At 36.7% G+C, this 26,823-nt stretch overlaps 1 protein-coding gene across 6 annotated transcripts in view; it reads left to right on the top strand.

Annotated features, from left to right (window-relative positions):
- triob (trio Rho guanine nucleotide exchange factor b) overlaps positions 1 to 26,823 on the top strand; it is a 147,573-nt gene that overhangs the window by 1,328 nt on the left and 119,422 nt on the right. For all 6 annotated transcript variants that reach the window (XR_013823808.1, XR_013823809.1, XM_079895938.1 and 3 more), the window contains exon 2: positions 14,951 to 15,001. Coding sequence is in view for 4 of the 6 variants with exons in the window: in XM_079895938.1 (XP_079752064.1) it covers positions 14,951 to 15,001 (51 nt within the window). In the remaining 2 variants the exon portion in view is untranslated. The remainder of the gene's footprint in view (positions 1 to 14,950; positions 15,002 to 26,823) is intronic.

Genomic DNA, 26,823 nt, shown 5'->3' with positions numbered 1-26,823 from the left:
CAGTTTTATTATTCAAAGGTGGGAATAGTAGTTTTTGAAAAACACTTTTGGCCAATGTTGACATTTGAAATCACCAAAACAAACACGCCCCTACCCCAAAATGGTCTCGCCCCTAATTTGATAGCTCCACCCCACACTTACATCCGCGACTGAAACCCAGGCAACGACAATGGCGGAATCTGCTGTATCTGCCGGCAGAGGGTATGATGTCATTAATAAGTGAAAGCATGTGTTACTATGGTAATCCATGTCGAATGTTTTTTGGTATGTGTGTTTTAATGACGACGCTTAACACCTATCCCAAAAAAAAAACAAAGTTATCATGATCAACTCGATAGCACGAACACGACACAAGATTTGGGGGTTATATAAATCACTAAATGAGGAACCAAAGGAAACAAACATATATTAGGAGTATTTTATCTTACTTTTCAGACACAATTTGGGAGCCGAAACAGACAGTGGAAGAGGTTTAGACGCTCCAGGCTTATATGGTGTGGAAATGAATGTGTCTTTTTCATAGCTGAAGTGAACGACAATAAGATCGCAAATTAAAAAACAAGCAAAGATGACACACAAGCATATTCATGCAATAGCCAGCATATATTTGTTCTGTGAAACAAAGCTAAACAATGTTACTCACCTATCGAGAAGTAATAAAGCAACCTCGGCGTCCGATGTTAGGCCTTTCCGCTCCTTGAGGAAAGGATATTGACAATATCGTAAGCCTTCTTTTTAATTTTAAGTTCTTTTGTTTTTATCTGCCATCTCTTTCTGTAGTCGTTCGGCTAATGTCTGTTCTGTGTGCACTGAGCGCTCTCTCCTCCCCATCATTAGTAGACACGCCCCTTACTGCTGATTGGTTACAAGTGTGTTTTGGTACTCGGGTCCGACACAGTTTTCAAAGGGGTTTTCCAAAAACTACTGATCCCACCTTTAAATATCGCATAACCATGTAGTAAGGCCTATTCATTTGAATTAAATACTTCACAAATGAAAGAATAGACTATTTTCTCTTTTAGGTTATGGAACTTGATGGAAGCAAGGCAGTCAGACATCAGTGCAAAAACAATAGATTCACATTATATAATACTTAGGACAAGTAGTAATACATTATAAATTCTGATAAATATGTCTCGGTGCTGAGCTTAAGTCACATATTACAAAAGACCCTCACGACGAGTCAAGTGATTGTATGTATAGACTGGGTGTTAATTTTTTACCAATATAGAATACATCCAAAAGCCGTTATCTATGCCAAATAATAAATGAGTTTGCTTGGATGACGTTCAAACCAATATACAGTACTGTATAGCAATCAAATGTGGGTGGTTGCCTTTTTTTGTGCCAGTTTGCTGAGATTAACACATCATTGACCCCTAATAAGTGTTTGGTATTATCACTTCATGGTTCATGTAATTAATCAAAACTGCTGTTTTCTTAGTTACTTAAACAGTATGTTAATTGCTTCAAGATTCACACATCCCATAAAACAGAGGAAAGTCTTGTATCCGGATGTCTGTTTTATAGCACTGCAGCATCCTAGGGCAATGTTTCAGAACGAAGTCCTCTCTCTCTCTCTCTCTCTCTCTCTCTCTCTCTCTCTCTCTCTCTCTCTCTCTCTCTCTCTCTCTCTCTCTCTCTCTCTCTGACTCCTCCGGTCGGTCTGTTAATTGCCTCACGCTCAACACTCAAGTTTTGGCACCGACAAGCTTTCTCTCTGGCTGTCTTTGCGTTAAACACATTTTGTGTTTCCAGAACATTGGATGTCTCATCAGTGCCCTACTTTAGTCACTGAGCATTGAATGCAGTCTCTCTGGGGCAAGACGCCCACTTAAAGAGCTTTTGTTCGGTTTTAAGAACTGTAGCAGATCTTGCGCACCAACTTTGGCCTGCATTCTGAACTACCTTTTGATGCTGAGCAAAGAAAATGGCTCAGTGTTTGCTAGAACCAGCATGGAATAGTGATGGTGGTCTGTTCAGGCGGTTAGAGGCATCTTTATTTGGAGTGTGTGGCAGATGTGTTTCAGAATATTGGGGGATTGACTTACCCTGTGTTGCAGCGTACAACAAGACACAAACAGAATGAGTGCAATCCAGTGCGAATATAAAATTCAATACATCAGTACTGATTATTTTAATGGTTTTGCAATAACAAAATATGCTAACACATTAAAATGGCACTAAACACTTTAAAACACTTTTTATGACACTAACAACATGAATTGGAACATTCAGTTTTATACATTATGTAACAAGAGGTCCCTGCTACATATCTCTTCACCAAGGTCTGATGCCTGACAACATGTTCTCACAGGAAAATGTAACTATTTTACGAGGTGTCCATTTTGAATGCGTATGAATTTGTATGATGGGAATTGTACAAAAATGTATAATCCTTACAAAACAAGTAAGCATAAAGGTCCACCCTTAACCCCAGCCCTAAACACAACCATCACTGGGGCCTTAACAGTTGTTTGAAAATGTACAAATGACATTTTACAAATTCATATGTATCAACCACCAAATTGCCTAAACATAAAATAGTTGCAAATTGCCATGAGATTGTGTTGGACTTGCACCTTTGAAGACCCCTGATCCAGATTATGGATCAGTATTATTGTATTATTATTACTCTGTATTATTGTATTGTCAGTAATAAATCAGTAATAACTGTATTATAACTGAGTAACTATGTGATTTATTACAATTTTCTCCCATTAGTGTTTGTTTCTTATACGTTTTTGCATCCTCAACATTAATTCAGATCTTTTTCTATAACTACTAGAGTTTTAGAAAATGTTAAACTGAGACAATTCATGTGTAATATCTTCCTTTTTACAATTATTTATGGCACAAAATAAACATGAATGAACATCAGAAGGTATGTTGAAAAAAAAAACAGTGCAACTTACTGAAATATGTAGCTAATATCACATCAGCTAAATCACACTTTAGTTTGGAGAACACATTCACTATTAACTACAACTCAATAAAATCCTAATTTATTGCTTATTAATAGTTAGTAAGGTAGGCCTATACTTTAGGTATTGTGTAGGATTAAGGGATTCAGAATATGGTCATGCAGAATAAGGCATTAATATCTGATTGAAAAGTACTAATAAACAGCCAATATGCTAGTAATATGCATACTAATAAGCAAGTAGTTAATAGGGAGAATTGGTCCCCAAACTCAGTGCATCTTTTTTCCATCTGTATTTCTAACAATGTATGACATTTTAGAATCCATTAAGATCTATAGACTAATGCACTATTTCACACCCTATTAACTCTTTCCTTGCCATTGCCGGAATTTTCCGACTTTCCGTGTTTTTTCACTGTTATACGGTAGGGGGCGCTATTGCTCATCTTCTAATAGAGTACAGAATCTCCTGATCAAAAAACACGCGAAGAAGAAGCAGAGACAAGCGATAGCATAAGCATATGCATATGTAAAATAACACAATCATCAACATTAAACAGCATATAAATTAAAACTGCCTAATGTTACTGAATGAAATGTCGACCCAGGACGAGCTATAGGATTGTGAAGCTTTGGCGGTATTTATAGACTCAATCTACTCCATCTATGTTTTAATCATTATTCTAAATCCGATCCGGACGTAATCTGACAAAAACGTGATTTTTTTTGCTCAAAATGTTGTAGAATTAAACAGATTTTTGTTGTTTGAAAGCATAGGGTCTGTTTATATATATATGCAATATACAATATACATGCAATATATATTGCATGTTCAGATATTCATACAACAAAATATTCTGGGGGCCATGACACTTTTGTGAAAATGATCAAAAATCCTGGTGCTGGCTGGCAACTTTTTTCAAAAAACACTGGCAGGGAAAGAGTTATGGGCAACTGTACATCGCAATATTGCATTAGATTGATAACCATGTTACATCCATATCTTCTGTCTTGAAGACACAGCTCTATTCACACACTTGTGGGATATTTGAGGTTGTCATGACATATTCAGCCCACTTCGCAATGTGTCAGAACAGCTGAAGGCTGGATCACACAAAACCTGAGCCCTCCCTCAGAGTCTTTCAGCAGAAGACCACTTCCACAGAAAATGTTCCCGTCTGAGTTGAGTTTCTCTTCAACCCTTTGCTGTCCTGTCTCGTAATTGGCACACCCAGACCTCCTTTGAAGTCTGTTGCGATATAGAGTGATAAATTGTGACTTCCGTACCCTTGATTCTCTGTTGTGGTGGCACTGCGCCTTTTATGCGATACATCTCAAGGGGTTGTTGCACCATCTTTCCAAATTTGTAATCACTCAACAGCCTGTTTTTTAAATTAAAGATTCAAATGAGGTGTGAATAGTCGCTGTGGCCTCATTCTGGAAAGGGAAGGATGTTATTAAGCTAATGGATGCCAAATCTTAAAATGTTATTTCACTACCTCCGATACTGAAGTGACTTTTTGACTTCAGATAAAATGATTGCCATATGAAAGCTATAGTTTTCTCAATAATTGTGCCATTTTACCAAATGCAGACTAATGAAATTGCTCATTTCCTCTACTGGCAAAGTTTGACTTGAAGAGATCTGTCATTTCTAAAACCATTCTCAAGTTGCGTCTTTTTGTGTGTAATTAGAGGTTAGCTAAAAGTGAAGGGAGGATTGTGGTTTGGGATATTTCCTAACATTGCCTCACTTTGATCAACTATAAAACATAATTACATTGGAGAGAAACATGCTATTTGAGACAATTATACATCTGAGTATCACAATATGAAAAATGAGATCAAAGTTTCCCCTCTCATGGTCACGGTATGTTGGATTGTGGATAGTGCTAATGTTATGGATCATTGCTCCTTGCTAAAGTAATCACTCCCCTATAAATTCACTCAGAGGGTACAGTAAGATAATTTAAGACCAAGTGTGTAATTTCTGTGTCACTAGTGTCACCAAGCGAAATTGCAAAAAAAATAAAAAAATATATATATTGTTTTTGAAACACTTCCCTCATGTGCCAGTGGTTTGAATAGCAGATACTTCCAATGACACACTATTGGTTGAGCCAGTAGCAGATGTTCAAACAAACATCTTTTGGATAAGAAACACAGTTGACCAAGTTGCAGACTGAACAGAAAACTATCCCACATTAAAAATTGATGATTGGTCAATTGACTGATTGACTGATGTGGAGACCTGGAGTGCAAAATATTTATAAAAACTGCAGCACATGCCTGTCAGTTTGCCATTTGTTTCAAGCCACTAAAATTTAGATCACCTCTCAAAAGAATAAAAAAGCTATGTGAACAAACTAAAAGTTTTCAGCACTTGCGGTCCATATCAGCCGTGCTCGTATGGGCAGGCAAAATATTAATTCAAAATATAGACCTCTATATAAACTGAATCAATAATAAATTGTAAGATTTGTATAATAAAATAATAATAAACAAATATTATTTGGATATAGATTCTTTATAAAGTCATAAAAAGTGTTTCATTGATTATATTAACTGTTTAATTAGCTCGAATAAAGAGTTCGATAAATCTTTGTTAACAACTTATTAACCATAAATAGTTCTCACTTTAGATTAGGTCATGGGAAATTGGAATAATGTCATCAGTTAAGTGCTTTAATCCAGCCTTTATTGGAAATTACATTAGTATTAAGAGCTCCTTAAAATGTTTACAATACATTAAGCGCACGCACACATAAACACACGCACACACATACACATACACATACACACACGCACGTTGGGTTTCCATGTTTTATGGGGACTTTCCATAGAAATAATGATTTTAATACTGTACAAACTGTATATTCTTCCCTAAACCTACCATTAATCCTAACTGATTTTAACAACGTGACCTAATGAGTATTTGTATGTATTTCATATGGACAGCATTATGTTGTCTTATGTATTTTTAATTGTTTAGCTTTAGATAGGCTTACTGTATTTGTAAATATTTTTAAGGAACTGAATACTAATGTAATTAATGTCCAATAAAGGTTGGTTTAAAACACTTAATTAATGATATTTTCTGATATTCCGTGACCTAATCTAAAGTGAGAACTATTTACAGTTACTAAGCTGTTAACAAAGCATTATCTAACTCTTTATGAATGAGCTAATTAAGCAATAATAATTTGTTTAACACAGTGACAACTAATGAAGAACACACTGTTTGTATATAGTCTATTAATGTATTAACTGCAGTTTTTAAACATTTTATTAACTATAAACTAATAGTTTCAATTGTCAATAGTGTAGTGATGTACTGTATGAAGCACTGTTCACATAGAACTCACTTCCAAGCCAAGCAAGTTTCTGTTGGACAGCGCGTCGAATTCTCGTGACCAACTTGAAAATGAGCAAAATTCGATTTTTTTTTGTCTCCCGATCACACAGATTCCTATTAAAAAACCTGGTAGAAATAACTTGCTTTAAGCAAAGGCCTCCATGTGGGCGTTCCTGTAAGGGTGTGACGTCCAGTGAAAACTATGAATACCCAAGCATCCTGGAGCCGATCAGGCACAGTGCCCAGAGTCCAATTTATTTAATCTGAGTTGCAAGCTTGTATACGATAGCCTGTGTTGTTGTGATCATAGCCATTATGGCTTGTAAAGTAGAAAGCCTTGCATTATGTAATATAATGAAGCCTTGATGAGCAAACATTATCTGATCGTCCTCCATGCTATTGCTGTAATGTGGTCACTGCAGATCCAGGATTGATTCGACCAGGAAAAAAACTAAGAATAAAAGAAGCAGTGAGCTTTGATATTGGGTGTCATTCATGTAATAATCCTTAACAAAAATGTACGGTGGCAGCAGCATTTATTGTCATGCTAATAGCATCGTATTTACATCAGAACTTCAAAGAATACAATTATGCTTTTGTCCAAAAATTGGACCTATAGGGTTAAAATATCTGCATTTGCAGTTCACGTTTGTGTTATTTTTAGTCGGCTGTGATTTAATGTAAACGCAGAACTGCATTATGGTCCATGATAGACAATGCTGCTATGTCATCCTGTATAATAGGACGAAGATTATTTCAGTTTACATCCATCTTTCTCTCTCTGTCTTTTGAAGGGGTTTAGAGTACATTGTTTTTACAATGAGGAACAGATGTTTTAGGGAAGAATGTTATGGATGTTTATCTCAAAGTTGCGTTTTTAAATGAAGGCAGAGGTATTTAAGGAGGTATTTCTACCTGATTCTACCTACAAATTCTAATTTTGTTGTTGTAACCTACTTCAATCAGTTTGATGTAACATAAAACAAGGAAATGCTGTTACATACAATATCCATTAAAGCTAAGGATGGTTACATTCGACACATGCATACCTGCTCCTTGCTGATCGGCGAATTTTGCTTCAATGAGTAATTGTGATTTGGGGTTATTAAACACATTAAGTTGCATCAGAGTGAAAATCGCAATCGGCATCTCTACTCTTCACCACAATGGTAACCACAAAATTCAATAACAGAAACTCTAAATGTCCAACTTAACCTTAAACATTAACATTAGTATTGTGAACTAAGTCAAAGGCTAAGTGATGTCAAATGGCAAAGGCTCAACGGTCTACTTAGGATTACGATGCTAAACGCAGCCCTAGGCTGTGGATTTATATTTCCACGTTATTTTATGTGCTTTTCAGTAAAGGAAAAGATGTTGGTAGTTTATGTTTAATGCTGGACATTTAGAGGAGTTACTGTTACTTGTGCACAACGCACTCAGCGCTCTGTGCTAATGTCAGTACTGACACCTATCTTTACTTAGTGGTTCTGATTTATTTTGAATAAACTAAATTAAGTTTTGTGTAAAAAATGTCTTGAATTAAATTAAATAAGGGTAATGAATTCTTTGTTGACTGTATACATCATAGTGGAAAAGGACTTTCATCATATAAAACAAAAAAGATGATATCAAATTTATTAAGTCATTTTAGCTAGCTGGAGAAATCAGGTTATTTCTACTGACTAAGTTATACTTCAGTAAAACCGTGTTTTTCAGGTTGGTTGAATTAAGTTATATAAGTCATCTTAAATCATTTATTTCATTTCAACAAAACCAGTTATTGTAGTGTGACCACATGAATTACATTTTCTAAGTTGAACTGACTAAACATTTTTTTTCAGTGCAGGAGAGGACGTGATGCACATCATGCACACATACTGTAGATGCTAAAATGTTTCCTGGTTTCTTTCAAAAGTCAAAGCCACAGTCATTCAAACTCTGTGTGGGCCAGTGAATAGATTAAACTTGACCTTAAGACCTTAATCTTAAAGGGTTAGTTCACCCAGAAATCACTAATTACTCACCCTCATGTTAATCCAGACCCGTAAGACTTTAGTTCATCTTCATAGATATGTTTAATGAAATCTGAGAGATTTTTGTCCCTCTATTGACAGTCTACACAACGTCCACTTTGACACTTCAAAAAGTCCATAAAGAGATCGTAAAATCCATAAGAAACGTGCTGCGTAACACGAGAATGAACCTCATTGGTTCTTGCAGAAGCTCAAACGTGCTGCGTAACACGAGAATGAACCTCATTGGTTCTTACTGAAGCTCAAACGTGCTGCGTAACATGAGAATGAACCTCACTGGTTCTTGCAGAAGCTCAAACGTGCTGCGTAACATGAGAATGAACCTCACTGGTTCTTGCTGAAGCTCAAACGTGCTGCGTAACATGAGAATGAACCTCATTGGTTCTTGCTGAAGCTCAAACGTGCTGCGTAAGACAAGAATGAACCTCATTGGTTCTTGCAGAAGCTCAAACGTGCTGCGTAACACGAGAATGAACCTCATTGGTTCTCGCACCTCATGCAAGCATGCTTGAGCTTCCATTAATCATAACTGATTTGTGCGTTGATGAATATTTATTTGTGAATAAAAGCTTAAATTAAATCTGTTCATCATATAAAGTGATTGTGTCTTAATAAAATTTGGACTAAACCCCTCGATTCATATGGATTAGTTTTACAATCTCTTTATGAACTTTTTGAAGTGTCAAAGTGGTAGTTGTGTAGACTGTCAGTGGAGGGACAAAAATTTCATTAAAAAATTAAGATGAACGAAAGTCTTACGGGTTTGGAACGACAGTTCCAATGAGTAAATGATTTTTATTTTGGGGTGAATTATCTCTTTAAATGAAGGTTAGATGATGACTATGTGTTGTCTGGAATATCCCACTAAGTTTACTAAATTACTAAACTAAATTTCCAGATATTCACAGTAAAAAAATTAAATAATAATAATAATAATACTCTGAAAATGTTACCAGTATATTATAGATCCCTGTAACTTATGACTGTTTATTTCATAAAGTGGTTTTATTTTAATATACCCATCTACACTAAACTGAAATGTTGCTTTAACATACATAGTAAAACATTATAAATGTTTTAACATGGCATTGTATGTAATTTTACTAAAAAATATATAAATTATATTACCATATAATTCGACCCAGTCTCTGTGTGACACGTGGTCACAAATGTTTATATTTTGTATAAACAATTTTGGTTCTTCTTATTTTTGTTATTAATAATGTACATTCGGATGTTTTGTGTTACATTTTATGTTATTTAGTTATTACAATATTTCATTGTAATGTTTGTTACCCTGATGGTGCTTTGTCTTTGAGTGCATGGACAGGCCACTTATGATGAACTCATTGGATTTTCTATTGTGTCAGCTCTGTAGTAGTTATCAGTACATTTTAAGAAAGAAAGAAGAAAGAAAGTCATACGGGTGAGTAAATATTGACAGAATTCTCATTTTTGAATTCAATTTATTTTATATTTAAAGAAATAATGTCTGAAAAGGTTTTGTACTATTGCTTGTGTGTTTGCACGAGCTACACATTAGCAAAAGCTATACTGCAGGTGCATTCACCTAAAAACCTGTTCGGGGTAAATCTATCATTCCTTCCATGGGGTCTTTATTCAACAATAACGGCATTAAACGACACAACGACAAGGTCATTTGTACGTCATTGCACAATGTGCTTACATATTGCAAGGTTGGACAAAACATACTGTATGCATATTTTTACTGTTATTTACTTATAATATGCAATATACCGGTAAGTAAAATGGCAAGGTTTGACAAAGCATACTTTTACTTATATGGTGTATTATTATTATAAGTAAATAACAATAAAAATATGAACTTTCCAGCTTCAGTATTCAATCCGATCAAGTGTTCACATGTCCTGTTGGAACGGATTAGAAAAACGTTACCCCCTCCCCCCAATACAATCCGAATGAGATTTTAATCAGAATTGGCCAATTTATTCCGACTGACATGGTTACATGTGACATTTTTCTATTCCGACTGTGCCACTAGTCCGATTACAATGGGATTATTAGGGTCTGTGTAAACACAATGGTTGCCATATAACCCTAACCTGATCAAGAACCCAGATCAGCACTGACATTTGCCGTGTAATATTGAGGTTAGGGTAAAGGCCAAGAGATCTGATGCAGTGTCAGTGAGGAAGGGCAGCGATTGGGTGAGGTCTTATCAGTGAGCCTCAGTCCTCAGGATTTTGGTCCAGCTATATCAGGGGGTTGACTCTTTACACTCAGATCATATCACACGGTCTCAGCGGGATACTCAATAGACCATGCTAAATGATAGCGACAGCCTGAAGCACACACATGCCGGGGTGTTTTATCTAGGCAAACACTTGCAATGGTTAAACCTCATTCATGTGTGAATGCTTAACTTGACATTTTAAGGTGTTTAAGCAAACACAATTATTAACTTGTTTACGAAATGTCAATTAACATAACAGGATAGAAATACAGAGATTAACAGGATGGAACATAGCAGGATGGAAGTACGGAGCTGAAGTTTTGCATCGCTCAGTGAGGGGTTGAAGGTGTCAACTTGAGGTTTATTGGGATAATATTTGATAATAATCATATTATCAAAACAATTATTTGATAATAATCATACAGATTTCTTCAATTGTATCAGACAGGGCTTGACATTAACATTTGCCAAACCGCCAAATGCGGGTGTATTTCAGCAGTGGCGTGTAGTGCAGTCACTCCTACTAGCCACTTTGGCGGGTTGGATTTTATATACATTTTTCAGTTGTAGTCTTTTAAAAAGGTATCTGAAATAATAAACTAAGTGCAATGTAGTGATGTCAAAAATATTTTTTCAATTTTTTCATTTTTCAATTAGTACAGATATAGATACGTCCAAGACTCATTTTCCGCAGAGTAGATACACGATACCAGCTGCGCTTTCTCACAAACCCGCCTCCCCTCACTCGCTTGTTTCATTTGCTCCAGATGGATATTGTTGGTAGCCTAGAAATCTAGATGCACCCTAGCGGCAGCAAAATGTATTTTGCAGCCAGGGTAGTCTAGCAACTCTCCATTGACTTTCGAGCTGCAAAAACCTAAATTGGGTCAGGCCAATCACATCGTGTATAGAGTAGGCAGGGTGGGCTTAACATAATGACGACAAAGTTGCGACGGTTCCCTGCTTGAAAACAAAGAATGGCTGGTGCTGCTGGAGAACAGTCTTTCGAATCTGCTTTGGCCGTGACACTGGAGGACTTGGGAGTTTTTCTTTGAGAAAAGAGCAAATAACGGCACTTAAGTCATTCTTAAAAAAAGGAAAATGTGTTCGTAGTTTTGCCGGCAAAACCTGTTAGGAAAACGCTCTGGTTGGTTGAAGCGCTGTCCTATTGCGTGCAGAGGGAATTTGAAAGACAGCCGTTTATCCCACCCCTCGGATTGAGCCGTGTCTATGGTGAGTTGCCGGACCTAACATCTTGATGTAGGTCTGGCTTGCCAGGCTATATTGTTGGTGTTACAAGGCTTGAATTTCGGCGTGGGATTGCATGTATAGAGTGGTACAGGTATGACGTCAGAACTCGGAAGTCTAATTTGCCGACTGATTCCTTCGAGATTTTCCTATGGGGTTTTTATGTTTTTTAAAAAAAAATTTTTTTTATTTATGTGACGATACTTTGACATTTTGTTCTGCTATGTAAAACGCAAATTTTGAAGTTATGTTCATTTTTGAAAATTTACGTTTTTAATAAGTAACTAGATAAGACAGTTTGGGGTTGAGTGTTTGCAGTGTATGTCATAGAACAAAATGTCAAAGTATCCCCAAGTTATTTTTACTACAGGCTTTATTTTGCTCATAAATTGAAAGACCCCATTATAAAACCCCATAGGAAAACCTGAAAGGAACCAGAGGCGAATTATACTTCCAGGTTCTGATGTCATACCTGCACCACTCTATTGCATAATTTTACTCATTCCCGCAGATTTTGTGCTCACAACTGTAAGGGTGGAATTCCTGCAGCTGCAAGAACTGCCGAATGACTAAAGAAACGTTATTAGCAAGATGGTAGAAAACTGCACATTTCTTGTCTATACCACCCACTGCCACTTATACCAATGACGGAAATAAGCGCAGTTACAATAGCTTAATATTTGTGGGAGAGCGTTGCTATTGAGAGTGACGATATTGTTTTGCAATATGTAGCACTTCAAAGTCAATACCAAATCAAAACTAGTTAGCACATTAGTTGTAATTGAAAATTTAAGTTAAATTTAAAGTTAAAGTTAAAATAGTTACGAAATAGATGTATGAGAATAACTTATACCATTAATCTTACCCAGCATGTATGAAAAATGTTATCTGAGAGAGAGAGAGAGAGAGAGAGAGAGAGAGAGAGAGACAAAGAAAAGAGGAGGCAAAAGGAGAGAGCCCCAAGAATAAGAAGAGAGCCCCCAAGAAAGGGACCCAGAGAAGAAGAGAGCCAGAGCATCAAAGAGCCAGAGCTACAGTTTCAACCTTGTTTTATCCTTTCCTTGACCATGTGACTAAAACCTAAATGTGAGACATTCAAACTGACCAATCAGATAATTACACTTCCCCCACCGTTCTAAAGGTGTGACAATTCATCGACCCCCAAAGTACACACATCTTGTTAGATCACTATCAGAAACCTCTGTGCCTTTAGGAACTCCAAATGGTCATTGTGGTAGGAAGAGGCTGTAGAAAAACAGTCAAGCAAATATCTTTGTTCATTTAAAATATCTTGGATTATTTTCAATTCTACACACCCAAAGTGCGCACACATAAAGCCACCTCAGAACTAAATTTAGTTATTTTTCGCTGCTTATTGTGCTTAAACAGTCAAACACACACAGAATAATGTCAAAATGCCGATCTTGGCGAGTATTCCCGTAAACACATTCAGTTATGTTTTAAGTGAATGTAAACAGTTGAGAAAGAAAACACGTGCAAGTATAATGGCTCTGTGCGTCAGCTTTTAAAGTGACAGCAGCCTTATATACCTGCTGCCAAATTAGTATTTAAAAAAAATCTACATGGCAGTTTTTCCACATGGTATCGATGTCAAAATTTTGGCCAGCGAAAATGCTGAGTGGCTAGTAACTTTGGAAAACCACTAGCCACAGTGGCTGGTGAGCAAAAAAAAAGTTAAAGGGATATTCATATTCATAAATTCTTCTTTCAGACCAATACAATCGGAGTTCCAAGCTTTATAATGGCAGTGAATGGCTGTATATTCCTCTATAGTCCATCAAAGTGTATCCATCCATGATAAAAGTAAAGTGGATGGAGCACTTTTATGGACTTCAAAACAGAAACCGGCCATTCACTGCCATTATAAAGCTTTGAAGACCGGGACATTTTTTAATATAACTCGTCTGAATTGTATTCGTCTGAAAGAAGAATGTCATATAGAATGGCTTGAGGGTGAGTAAATCATTGGCTAATTTTCATTTTTGGGTGAACTATCCCTTTAATGTCAATGTGAGACAACATTTTAGGAAACATCACGTAATTATCTAATTGCTAATATAACATGTGTGCACTGTTCTATATGGAATAAAATATGGACTATTGAATTGCTTGATTTCTTATTTTAGAAGTAATTGCTTGAGGACATGCCAAATCCGCTCAAGCAAATTCGTTTTTGAAAATTCCCCCTTATTTTCACTTTAATCTGATATTGTGATTAAAGAAAATGAAGTCATATGATTTCCATCTTTATAAATAGTTTAATGTTTTATCCAATATATTAAAATATTATGGAGACGTGACAACATGTCAGGGTTCTGTCCCTTTGGTCTGTTTATTCTTGGTTTGGTGACAGAGCTCTGACACTCCTGTCTTGTCATGGTGAGCGTGGGGTTCTGTGTGCTCTTCTGTCCATGTGAGTTGTTTTGTGTGCGGGGTGTGGTGTTCGGATCCCGGCACTGCGGTCTAGTTTGGTTTCGGTTTTGTGTCCGGGTTTTGACATTCGTGCTCCGTTTGTTTGTCTTCTGTTGTGAGCGCACGGGATGAGCACTTGCACTGTCTTGTTGTGTGAGCGAGCGTGCGATTTGGTGTTTACTCGGGCCGCTCTTCTGTCCGTGTGTGTTGTTTTGTTCTGTGTAACACACTGTTCATGTTTACATCAGCCACGTCCTTTCTTGTTGTCTTGTGTTGTGTCGCACGCGGCTCGTGTTTTCATCGGCCGCATGTTTTTATGTTAGGCCTATGTGAATATGCGGCTTATAAGTGTTCTCATTAGCTGCGTATTCGTGTCTTGTTTTGTTTGAGCACATGGCTTGTGATCGTGTTCGCAGGCCATGTGCTCTTGTTAATAATTAATAAAAAGTCCAAAATCTGCGTCCTTGAGTCCTCGACTCATCCCTCAAACCTGACATACTGCATAACAGAAATGACTTCATACTTAAGATAGTTTCAATCCGATTATTCAAATCAAAATAGATTTAAAGCAAATTTTGAATATTACATTTAGCTTTAAGTTTTCTAACTGTTTTCTAACAGTACTGTATGTTTCATGATTTAAAAAGTCTTCAAAAAAGTCTGAAACTTCAAAGTGTCAAAAGATTTAGGGTGCACTTTATCTAACCTCTTTCTTTTACTTTTTGTCTCTGTATTTTCAGAATGCTCTCTTCCAAAATGTGAACCCAAGCTTGAGTTACCCAGTCACACAGGTAAAACACTGTTATTGCTGGAATTTATTTAAGGCCTGGTTTCACAGACAGGGCTTTGATTAAGCCAGGATTACACCTAGGACATTCAGTTAGGACATTTAAGTAGCTTTTTATAAACGTGCCCTAGAAAAAAAACAACTTGTGTGCATCTAGAGACAAAACAATGGCACTGACATATTTTAAGATATGTCAGTGCAAGTTGCTTTCATTTAAAACAGCTCAAACATGTATTTTAGTCTGGGACTACCTTAAGCCTTGTCTGTGAAATAAGGGTATATGTTTGATATTAACCTTTTTTTCTGGTATTGTGCCATAAGGTTTATGGGTGCTTATATTGTGTTGGTTTGTGTCAGAGCTGTTTCATTTATTCAAGTTTGGCCTATAATGTTTTTGAAGTGCTCAAATCATGAGTCTCCTTTTAGCTATTAGCATTGGTTAAGTTTTTGGTGATTTTGAATGTAACTAATGTGTCATTTATATGAGGTTGTTGCACATCATGAAATCAATGTGCACCTGCAAGAATACAAAATATCGTCTTTTATCTGTGAGGTTGATTCGGTTAAGAGAACTGTTCTAGCGTTTTCAGCACTGAGCTGATTGTCTTTTGGCTGGTTTGATCTAATGATTTGTAACTAAATTGAGGCTGAAGATGATATCATTGAGCTAGATTATTTTACTATACTGAAACTCACATTTATGTATTACGTCTGCATAGATTGAACACTTTCTAGGAAATCAAATCTTTTATATTAGGAAATATATTTTTTTTTAAAAAACATGCAGTCAGGAGGTTCTATGGCACATTTGGGAAGTAACTATACTTGACCCAGTTGTGTCTAATATTAGTTGAACATTTGCTCGTCCCAAGATAATATGTTCCGCAGCCAGTCGACACAGTTAATATCTGGTTTTCTGCCTTTATTGTGCACTGGTGCCTTATTAAATATTTTTTGTTTTTCTAGCATGGCATTATTTTCTTGCCAAGCTGTGGGTCACTTCTGAATGTAACACAAAACAAAATACAAAACTTCTAATATTTCAAGAATAAATTGCTGAGCTCTGTGTATAATTCTCCATGCTGGTTATACGAGTGATGCTGTTTATTTCATTGACGCTCAAGGTGCATGGAACATTTTTGTGAGTGGCAATGATCTAAATCAGGTCAATAAGCGTGTCTAAAAATAACTGATGGTGTAGGACATTTCTTTGTTTCTCACGTTCATCCCCTACTGCACCTTTCATATGGGACCCCAGCTTGTTATTCATTTCAAGCTGTGTCTTTCACAATCAGCTCTCTAATGACTACTGAACCTCAAAGCTACAGTAATAACCACAGAACAAATACAAATCAATGTAGCCAAGTCTTCAAGAATTTTGAATGTTTCTGCTAAAAACAGAAACTCATACCAAACAATGAGGAAACGTTTTTAAATATAAAACCTTGCAAATAAAGTTTTAGCTTGGTTGTAGGAAAGTGAGCTCTGCCCTGTTCCCAGCAGTAGATTGCTCTTTCTCTAATTGGAGATTGAAGTGTATTAGACCCATGCCGAGATGTTCCGGAATCTGGTATGTTCTCAGATCCGGAGGGAGTCAGCTCGCACAATGGCCATCTCCAGGGGATGTCTTTATGCTGTCTGCCAAAGTCCTCGACATGCTCATCACCACCAATCAGTCCCACCATAGTTGCTGGCCAGTAGAGGAAACTTGAAGGCTCCAAGGATTCTTTTAGTACCCAAAATCTTAAAACACCTCTTTCAGATAGATGGACACACACATCCAAACATTCTGGCAAGCTTCTGTCCAAACCAGCTTTCAAGCAGGTTTAAGTGTTATACAATGAGGTGTTGATGTTTTAAAAGAACTTTGAAGTTTACTTCGTTTGACATATAAAGCACTTTGAAGGGAAAGGAAGTTAGCACAAAATACTTTTGTGGTTTTCTGAGGTTAGAACATTTCTGAATGGTGAATGTGCCCAAAGCAAGGTACTTGCTGTTAATGTGAGGGCAACTGTTCAGTTAAAGGTAAAATGCGCAGGTTTTGTTGTTAACTGTTAGCTAGATGTGCAGTGAAGAGCAGTAAAGTGTAAAGAACAAGAACTGACCAGCACACCGGCTAGATCTTCTTCTCAACAGCATTTATAAATAGCTGACCCAGTCCAAGTGGACTATTTTTCAGGTTGCCTCTGAAATAGGGCTTGCGGTATAACCAATATAGGTAGCATATTTTTCAGATGCTGTTTAATAGAACAATTGTTGGACCACAAAGCTTTCAGTTTAGTTTTCTTTTTAAAGCCAAACTCTTTACTGACCATGACTAATTAAAAATTAGGATCTGTCAGATTTGGAAAGAGTCAGAAGGGAATGAATTAACAGTGTATGAAACCGATAAGATCATAGGAATTACCAGTCTGAAGCAGAAAATAACAATGGTCCCTTCAGTTCATTCTTTTTCCCTGGATGGTTCAGGTGAGGAGAGTCCATGGTACTTTCACATTTAATCAGTGAATGAGTCGAATTTTGAAGGCTATAGGGTCAGCCATCAAACACTGAACTGGTCTAGATACAAGCAGCAACAGTATGAACACAAATAGGTATGAGACCACATTCCTACTTAAGTGGACCATCTTTAAGGGACAGGGACAGTGTGAACGTAAAGAGACTGGCTCCGTTTTCACTTGGTTCACTTGTTGGGCCACTTAGTTTGGTTCTTTTACAGAGGACTCAAGTGTGAAAACACCTTTAATCAGTTCTCAACTCTATTGTAGAGTATTTAGAGAAAGGGTATGAGGCTTGTGATATATTTTTACATCATAAAAAATAATTATTGACTATATTTCCATAAATAGATTTCAACTTCCTTGTCAAAAGGAGAGGGTTCACAGTGTCAACATATGCATACAATTTCACATTATGTTTTTTTGGCAGTTCTTGGCAATTATCAATAGAGGTGACAAAAAACAAAACAGATTAGATCTTAGACTCAAGATTCAATAAAAAGCTGTGATGATGGTTTCCATTACTTTGATTTTACTGTGGTTAAGGGTGCTAAGTAATAATGGTTCATGAGCCTAATGGTAAAATATTCACAGCTGTAGAATTGCAATTTAATCAAATAAATATATGTGCTACCGGCTCCAGAGTGGTACTGCTCATCCATTCCACAAGTGTGTAGCCCATAATCCAGTGCATCAGCGAACCACAAGCTGTCTGCATGCAAAGTGCCAAGTTTCACTCTGAAAAGAGCAGCATTTGCCAGTTACCCGTCAAAATAAAAGCTCAATGGTTTAATGGTTGAAAATAAATTGAAATCATGAAGTAAATATTAGTAATTTTACAGTTGTGTTTTACTATTTAAATAACATTATTTCCCTATTTTAGAATTCTTATTTTACAGTATTACAATATATTTATTATTTTGTTTAATATTAAACAAATTTGTTCAATTGATTGCATTTGTAAATGTATAAATTATTATAATATTATTATTTATATTTGCATAGATATGCTTGAGCACTTAACCCTACCCCTATCCTAAATCTAAACACTTCTCAAAAATATAAAACACATATCAGGCATATAAAAGTGTAGTTGTCACGTTGTGGGTTGTTCCTTGTTCCTGTTTCATGTATGTCATGTGATCCCTTGTTCAAGTCATGTGATCCTGCCATGTGTTCCCTTGTCTGATGTGTCATGTTGTCATTGGTTCATTGTTTCATTGCTCACAGGTGTCCCTTGTCTAGTCGTTAGTCTTGTGTATTTAAGCCCTCATGTTTGCCCTGTGTCTTTGTCTAGTATTGAATGTTTGTAGTTGTGAATGTTTCTTGTCCAAGTTTTTGTTCATGTTTTGAGTTTCCAGTTTTCAGCCTTTGTTTGATAATTAAAGATGCACTTGGGTTCGCTACATCTTGCCTCCAGTGGAATCAATCATAACAGAAGTAGTCGCAGTCATTTATTGCAAAAACACACAAGAGCCAATAGCATTTCATATGTAACACTTCGTCAGGCATGATCATAACTGTTCCTTTCCAGTGTCTAATTCAATCAAAATATCAATATCTGATGGTTAGTACCCCACTTTTATCAACGTGTGTTAGATTGCCAGGAATAACCCCATGCTGACTCCATGCATTACACCATCAAAGATTTCAATCATATACCTATATACTCTCTATCTCCTGTTTTCCAGAATCTTCCTTAAGGCAGATAGAAAATGCTGAGATATTTACTGAAAGGGTTACTGGACAGTTTATGCATGAAATTGCATTATGTAAATGACCCTGACTGCTGTTTGCATAGTACCCTGCAGTTAGCTCAGTGTGGGCTAATTCTAGCTTGTTTACTCAACGTAAACAGGCAATATAATTGTCCTCCAAGGAGTTTTCTTGGAATTGTGCTTAGAATGGAATATCAAGCCTGCTTATCTTATTCCCTGATTAAGTTCAGTGTATTGAGATGTTTTATTGGCATTTTTGCAGTGTATTCTAGTTTTGTGGTGATAATTTCCTTCTGTATGGCATTGCTAATGTGATATAGATAAATTGATGCAAAATGGTTATAGATTACCTTCTAAAGTGGTGGGGCCAAAGCATATTCATGTCAGTGTAATAACTATCAGTTAAATGAGTAAAAGCATTATTTATGTATGTATCAGTTTATTAGCAGTTTAGCATTAAAATTTTAATAACTACATGATCTAATTTAATGTGATATAATTGCAGAACAACAATTTGTTCAGCATCTGGAATCATGTTAAATACCAAACTTAATTATAAATTTGAGCATGAATATATGAGATTCCTTTAAATATTTCATTTTTTTTCTGTTTTCTTACCAGAATGAATGGATTGAATGAATGACTAATTAATTACCAGTCTGAATTCATTCATTCATTCATTCATTCAAATGAACTTCATCTTCAAATGAAGCATTCACACAAGACCTAAGCACATGACACTACTGCCTTTTCCTTGAAAGCATCCATGCAAGTCAGCTGGGTCCATGTCTCTGGTGCTCAGATCACCACCATCTGATCAGCCCTACCCCCAACCACCTCACTAACCAATCAGATCCCACTGAGAATAGCTCTCGCCCAATGGTAAACCATGAGATCATAATGGGTTCAGTCACAGAGCTGCGTGCAGGGCCCCTTGTATTGACTGTTGGAGATGAGAAGGGAAGATGGCAGTGAAAGGGAAGGGAGCAGAGAAATTATAGCCCTGGTTTCTTTCATCAAGCCTGGTCTTACTACAGCTGAGTGTGTTTATGGCTGAAGATTTTTGCTGGATGCTTCGGATAAGGAATAATGGCCTTGCAGATCCTCTCTGCAGGGATTTGTAAGTGATGTTTCTGTGATACCTGCTGTGACTGTGCAGTTTGTTGTGTTACTGCGTAATACAGCGTCATACCTTGGGATTGTATTTGGATTTGTGCCACTCATATGCCATTGATTAACTAATACAGCTGATTACCCATGATGATGTCCTATTTCTAAATAGAATGCATGCTCACATTCTATTTCAGTGTCAACAATGGGATTGGATTTGGAATTTCTTTTGTGCAAAATGCTGGTTTTGTTGTGCTTTAAAATAATGTTTTGTTTATGCTCTTTATGTAGCCTATGTAAGCATGGACTGGTCTTCGGTTCCCTGAGCTATAAGTGTCCTTGCTGGGTTCTATGTTTTCATTGGCTCAGGGCTCAGATGCCTGTACGGCATGCAGTGGTGTGGTTAAGAGGCCGTTAGAGTAATTTGCCTATATGATTTCCTCTTCTCTATGCCATGTGTTTTCAGTTAAGCAATACAATTTCAAGCTATTGTTTCTTTACAGAATGAAACATAGGTTGATTCTAGGTTCTTAAAGGTTTGACAAGTTCGGTTTTCTCCTCTGTGTTAAGATACTTCTTATTGAACCAGGAAGTTGGAGTAGGAGTAATCAAATTAGGAGGCTGTAATAATTACGTCAAAATATAGGCAGGCTATTTCATCTTGGGTAACCTCTGGAATGTAATGCTGATTTTTTTTAATGCAAGTTGTTAAGATGTTGCTACGTAAGGAATGCACTGGTTGTTTGATTCTTCAAGAACATAAACTTATCAATTAAAGGTAGAGTAGGCAATTTTGAATGCTAGCAATAGCAAGCTAGCTTTGAAAGCATGAGATCCCACCCTCCCTTCAGAGCGTCTCCAAAGCCACGCCTCCTTCAAAACACATGAACGCACACAGCAGAGTCTGCAAAGCGTCACGAGATGAGAGACAGCATTAAATGACCTCATGTCTAAAAAAAAGTACATAACTTTATAATAATAATGAACGGAAACAACTTACAGAGTGCTGACTTGTACCACCTGACTGCTGCAGATTAATTTTGGCTTTGATAGTGTTGAAACACATAAATCCCAGTCTGAGGACGTGAACAGCTGTTGGTAGAACGTCAGTCGTTGCCATACGGTAATTGTGGTTACGGCATGGCGTGAACACAGCATAAGCTCATTGTTTTGGTTCAGGAGGAACCGTAAAAGGCGGCTGTTGTTTGATTTTGGTGCTCGGTGACTGTCTGTCTACAACTCTACAAAGCCTTACGGAATGCGCTGATGACGTGTGATGTCTGCGGGAGTAGGGTGCGTGGAGGTATGGATATATTGACAGGCAAGTAGGAGACTGTATCATTGCTTTCGGACCGAATGCAATGATTGGACGAACATTTTTTGGTCCAGAGACTTCCACAGAAGATATGTACATGTTTTAATATTTAAGACCACTTCTATTATTGATTGCTATCAGGATCTGAAGAGAGTTTCAAACAGTATAACAAAAAGTGTTATATATATATGCCTACCCTACCTTTAGATCTTTGTGGAAGTTGTTATTGTCCTTATGTAACAACTGACAGACAGACATATTGAGAGACAGACAGACAGACAGACAGATAGATAAGATGGATGGATGGATGGATGGATGGATGTTATAAACTCTGCAACTTCTTTAAAAAACAGTAACGGAGCCTAATTTTTTTTTCCTTGTAGTTTTTAGACTTCATGCTTTTTTATTTTTTTGTAAAAAAAACCTTATCTTGGCACCTGTTTGTCAAGGTGCTTCTTTGGAGACACTCCAACTCCCTTTCAACAGCACCGAAGTCTTGGCAAATCTTGAGATACCCTAGAGAGCAAATCGGTTCAAAACACAGCACATCCATCTGCACAAACTGTCGCATGTTATATGTGTGAAAATGCAATGATGCATCTTATTAAAAGCCTGGAAGACAGAAATTAGGTTGATATACAATTATATTACAGATATTGTATATAGAGTTAAAGGGTTAGTTCACCCCAAAATGAAATTTGAGTCATTAATTACTAAGACCTTCGTTCATCTTCGGAGCACAAATGAAGATTTTTTTGATGAAATCAGAGAGCTTTCTGACCCCACCCCTCCATAGACAGCTACCACCTTCAAGGCCCAGAAAGCTAGTAAAGACATTGTTAAAATAGTCCATGTGACTACAGTGGTTCAGCCTTAATGTACTGAAGCGACGACAATACTTTTTGTTGCTGTCTATGGAGGGATCAGAAAGCTCTCTAATTTCATCAAAAATATCTTCATTTGTGTTCCGAAGATGAACGAAGGTCTTACGGGTTTGGAACGACATGAGGGTGAGTGATTGATGACAGAATTTTCGTTTTTGGGTGAACTAACCCTTTATTACAGTAAAATATTCACCTCATCATCAGCATACATTTTTTTTAATCCTGCAATTGTGCTATGAAGTTATCTGTGAGAACTATTCCTTGATGATGAATCTATTGTCATGTGCTTTCCATGAGTGAAAAAGGATTGAATGCTTCAGGAAACTGTGGGTCAATTTTGAATTCTCATCTCAGGAAATCCCACAGCCTCACATGCTCTAAATATTTTATGACGTGGTCAATATTCATCCGTCTTTTAAAGAAAATGGTACAAATCACTGAGACTAAGTGCCAAACCAGCCCTTCTCGGGTAACACTTTTGGAAACTCATTCTGTAAAATGATTGTATGTCCTCCATCTTCTTTCTCTTAACAAACAAAGAAAACCCATAGGTGCTTGTGTCTCTATGGTGTAATTACTGTTTGACAATATCACTTAGGAGACGATGGAGCTTAGAACAGGCCAATAAGCACAGGGTTGGATGTTTCTAAGATGCTCTCCTTTGATTGCGGTAGTATTGCAATAACCTTGATAGCTTGAATCGTCACAAACTTTAACAATACCATCACCCACCCATCTGCTAAATGCATAGATAAGATATAAACATTAACATCTTGGTTTTCTGTAAGGCTTATTTGAAACAATATTGTGAACAGTGCTATACAAATACATTTGTTTTGACTTTTTGAAATTGTATTTATTTGAAATACTGTTTTTCCTCCCCCTTCCAAAATTCTGTTTTATGGTTTAATCCAATTTTGTCATCTAAAAGACATTTTATTGCTGCTATATTCAAATACATTCATCTAAAAGGTCATTTTATTTTTAAGTATTACATTTGTAACCATCATAAATCAAGTATAAAACAGTTCATATCGCTATACAACAACAAAGCATTGCATTATTTTTTTTTTAATCAAATAATGTTTTTTTAATCATAGTTTTTTTATTGGGTTTTTTTTTTTCTTTTTTTCTTCAGGACAACATAAATTATCACTAGAAAAAATGTCTTGTAGACATAGACAATAGATTGGTAAAAGCAACCATCAATGAAAAAGAGCCGGCAATGGATTGGGGCTGAGTTCAACATTAAGTGCTTTTCCCAGTGTATCAAATACATTAGACCAAAAGGTTAGCAATCGAGGGCATGACCAGAACATGTATACGTGATCTACCAGAGCTTGTCTACACCCAATACAAGCATCATCCTTGTCTGAAAAAATGAAATATATTTGCATTAGTCAGATAAGCTCTATAAATCACCTTGCATTGTATCAGACCGTACCTGGTGCAGATTGATGAAGAGTGTACCCTATTTCAGATACATAACCATTGGTCATCCGAAATGAGAATAGAAAGGTCTTGTTCCCAAGTCTCCTTCAAACGCTTTGACGAATCAGGATTTATTAGGTTATAAATGACTGAGATAAGATGTTTATCGCTGGGTTTAAGATTGAAAAAGTTGTCCAATGCGTATTCTGGGGGACAATTTGAGACATTTCTGCACAAAATGTCTGATCTGAAAAAATCTAAATAGGTAACTTTTGTTAGACAGAGATAAGAAAGATGAAAACACCCCCTCTTCATATACAGTAGGTCCTTAAAGGGATGGTTCGGAGTAAAATTAACCTAGGGCCCTTTGCACCATGACCTCGAGCCAAACACGCTCTAGAACTCTGTAGTAAAGCAATCCGGGCCTGGTGCATTTTTTTCATGCAAAAAATAAATAAAAATTGGATTGCATGGAGCCAATTGCTTCCAATATTTCTAATTCTGTCATGGGGCCATGCAGATTTTCTGTAAGACTTGCCTCAACTATGGGGTACTCCAGTGTATTAATAATATTACAATTGGCCTGATTGTCAGATGAGTTCCCAGATGAGTATAAGGCAGTGTTAATACCTGCATGATCAGATATCCCCTGACAGAGATCTAATACATGGGATTCACCTGGAAGCACTAGAAACACGCGCTTGGTGTGCAAGAAGCTTTCCGGCTTTATCACCATGCTTGAAGAAAGTTGTCTACTCTGTAGAAGCTGTCAAGCAGTCACAGATATCATTAGTAAATCATGTAACTGCTTGATGAAAACAGAAAAATATATACTCTTAAGGTGATGATACACAGGGCAACTTTTTGAGCAATGTTGCTGGGCAATCTTGCCGACCGATTGTTGCTTGGGCACTTTCCCATTGAAAATGGGCAATGCATTTCTATCTGGATAATTAAGTTCGGTCGTGAGCCCTGTGTCTCATTTGGTTGCCTTTTGATGGCAACATTGCCCAGCAACATTGCTCAAAAAGTTGCCCTGTGTATCATCACCTTCAGTGTGTATCTTCAACTTGTTTGTGTCATCCCAAATTTTCTTTCATGTCCAATGTACGGTGTGTTATTAGTAGAGAAATTTCCCTATTCATAGAAATCATAGGGATACTGTTCTATCAGAGTTTTTAGGTGACTAAAGTTGGGTTCACACTGTAAAAAAATTTTTTTTGCCAAGATTTGTACGTCTGAGACAAAATCTGATCCTATAGGCCAGTCTTTGATCGCTAGTTTGACACATTCACCGACAGCCGATGACCTTTGCTATCAAATTTTACCTCAGATTAAATTCTGGCAGAGTCTGAAGTTTTAGGCACAGTGTGATTCATTTTTATTTTCTATTACAAGCACCAAATCAAAAACCAGTAGGAGCGCAGAACCTGATGACAACAACAAACCAGCACTTGCTCCATACACACATCTTTGTTTTGTTTTCTCTAGTTTTCTTTCAAGAAAAGCCATGATCAAAATTAACGCTAGAGACTGTTTTTGTCTGCTAGCCACCATTTCAATCCCACATGTAATGCAGCTCACAGTCATCGAATGTATCACAGACTGATGATGTAAAACTCTGGACGAGTCTTCTTGTTTCTGTCTGTTTTTATTTTATTTTATTTTATTTTTTATTTTATTTTATTTTTTTATGAAATGAAATGAACATGGACACCTTGCCCCACCCTCATTACCCTCTACCCTCCTAAAGGTTTTTACAACAACATGTTTTGATTATTCATGAGCTCTCCATGCAATATCTTGCAAGTCTCCATAAAGCTTTCGATTTGAGTTACCACTTCAATTACACCGTTGTTTTTTTGAAAGAATGATTTTTGCTCTTGGAATATAGTGTGTTTTGCAACTCACCACCCAAGAGCCTTTGCTTATTGGATCCATGTTTTCATTATGGCCCGGCATGCAACAGAAGAGGCTTGTGGGTAGCGTAGTTTAAAATATGGAGCAATAATACAGTACATGCTGACACCTACTGGAGGGACTCTGTCTACAATTGTTTAAAACTAGAGTTTCTTTCTCAACATTTTTTTAAATGTCATATAAGAATGTTGCACTCCACTGTATGCATGCATATGCAATATTTCTGTGCACAATGATATCATAGTTGGCAAAATGATATCATGTGATATTTAAATATAAATCTGGAATATGAGCAATGTTCAAACATACTGTGTGTTTGCATTAGAGTAGGTTTTAAAGGAGTTTCTTCTGCCTGAAGTCTATATTTTGGAGAGTTTTTTTAGGTGGAGTTTGTGCAGTTGTGGTTGTGTGCTGTATGCCTGCATGGAAACCCAGTTTAGAAGACCTGCAATTAGCAAAAAAATAAGAGCAGTGCGTCCAAAATTAGGAGCAGAAGCCACACTCCTCTCTCTCTTGTCCTATTTTTTTCAGAGACTTTCAAGAATTTTAAGTGAAATAAAGAAACTTTTGCTCAATTGATGATGCTGATTGATATTTCTGAAGATTAAAGGATTGCTGAGCTCATCAATGATTTAGAGCTTGTAAAATCCTGGAAATGTAATATTTGACTGGATTTGTACTTTGTCCATTTCTACTTTTGATTGCACTCCATGCTTTTGAAAACAACAGAGAATTTGTTTGAATTGAATTTGAGAGGAAAACACTTGTTTAGCCAACACTTCAGCTCAGTGTAGCATAGCAAATAATGATATCAACATCACAATATTGAAAGGGCATTATGAAGAGGCCTTTCAGAGAATTCATATAGAAATGCACACAATGCAGTTTTTGTTGTCAATTGTTGTCTAGACATTATCTCTATATTTTCTCTCTTGTTTTCTTCATAAACC

This window comes from Squalius cephalus (assembly GCF_949319135.1).
Source record: "Squalius cephalus genome assembly, chromosome: 15".
Taxonomy (NCBI): domain Eukaryota; kingdom Metazoa; phylum Chordata; class Actinopteri; order Cypriniformes; family Leuciscidae; genus Squalius; species Squalius cephalus.
Note: the sequence above shows the minus strand (reverse complement) of the source record. Positions and strands in the feature narration are given on the sequence as shown.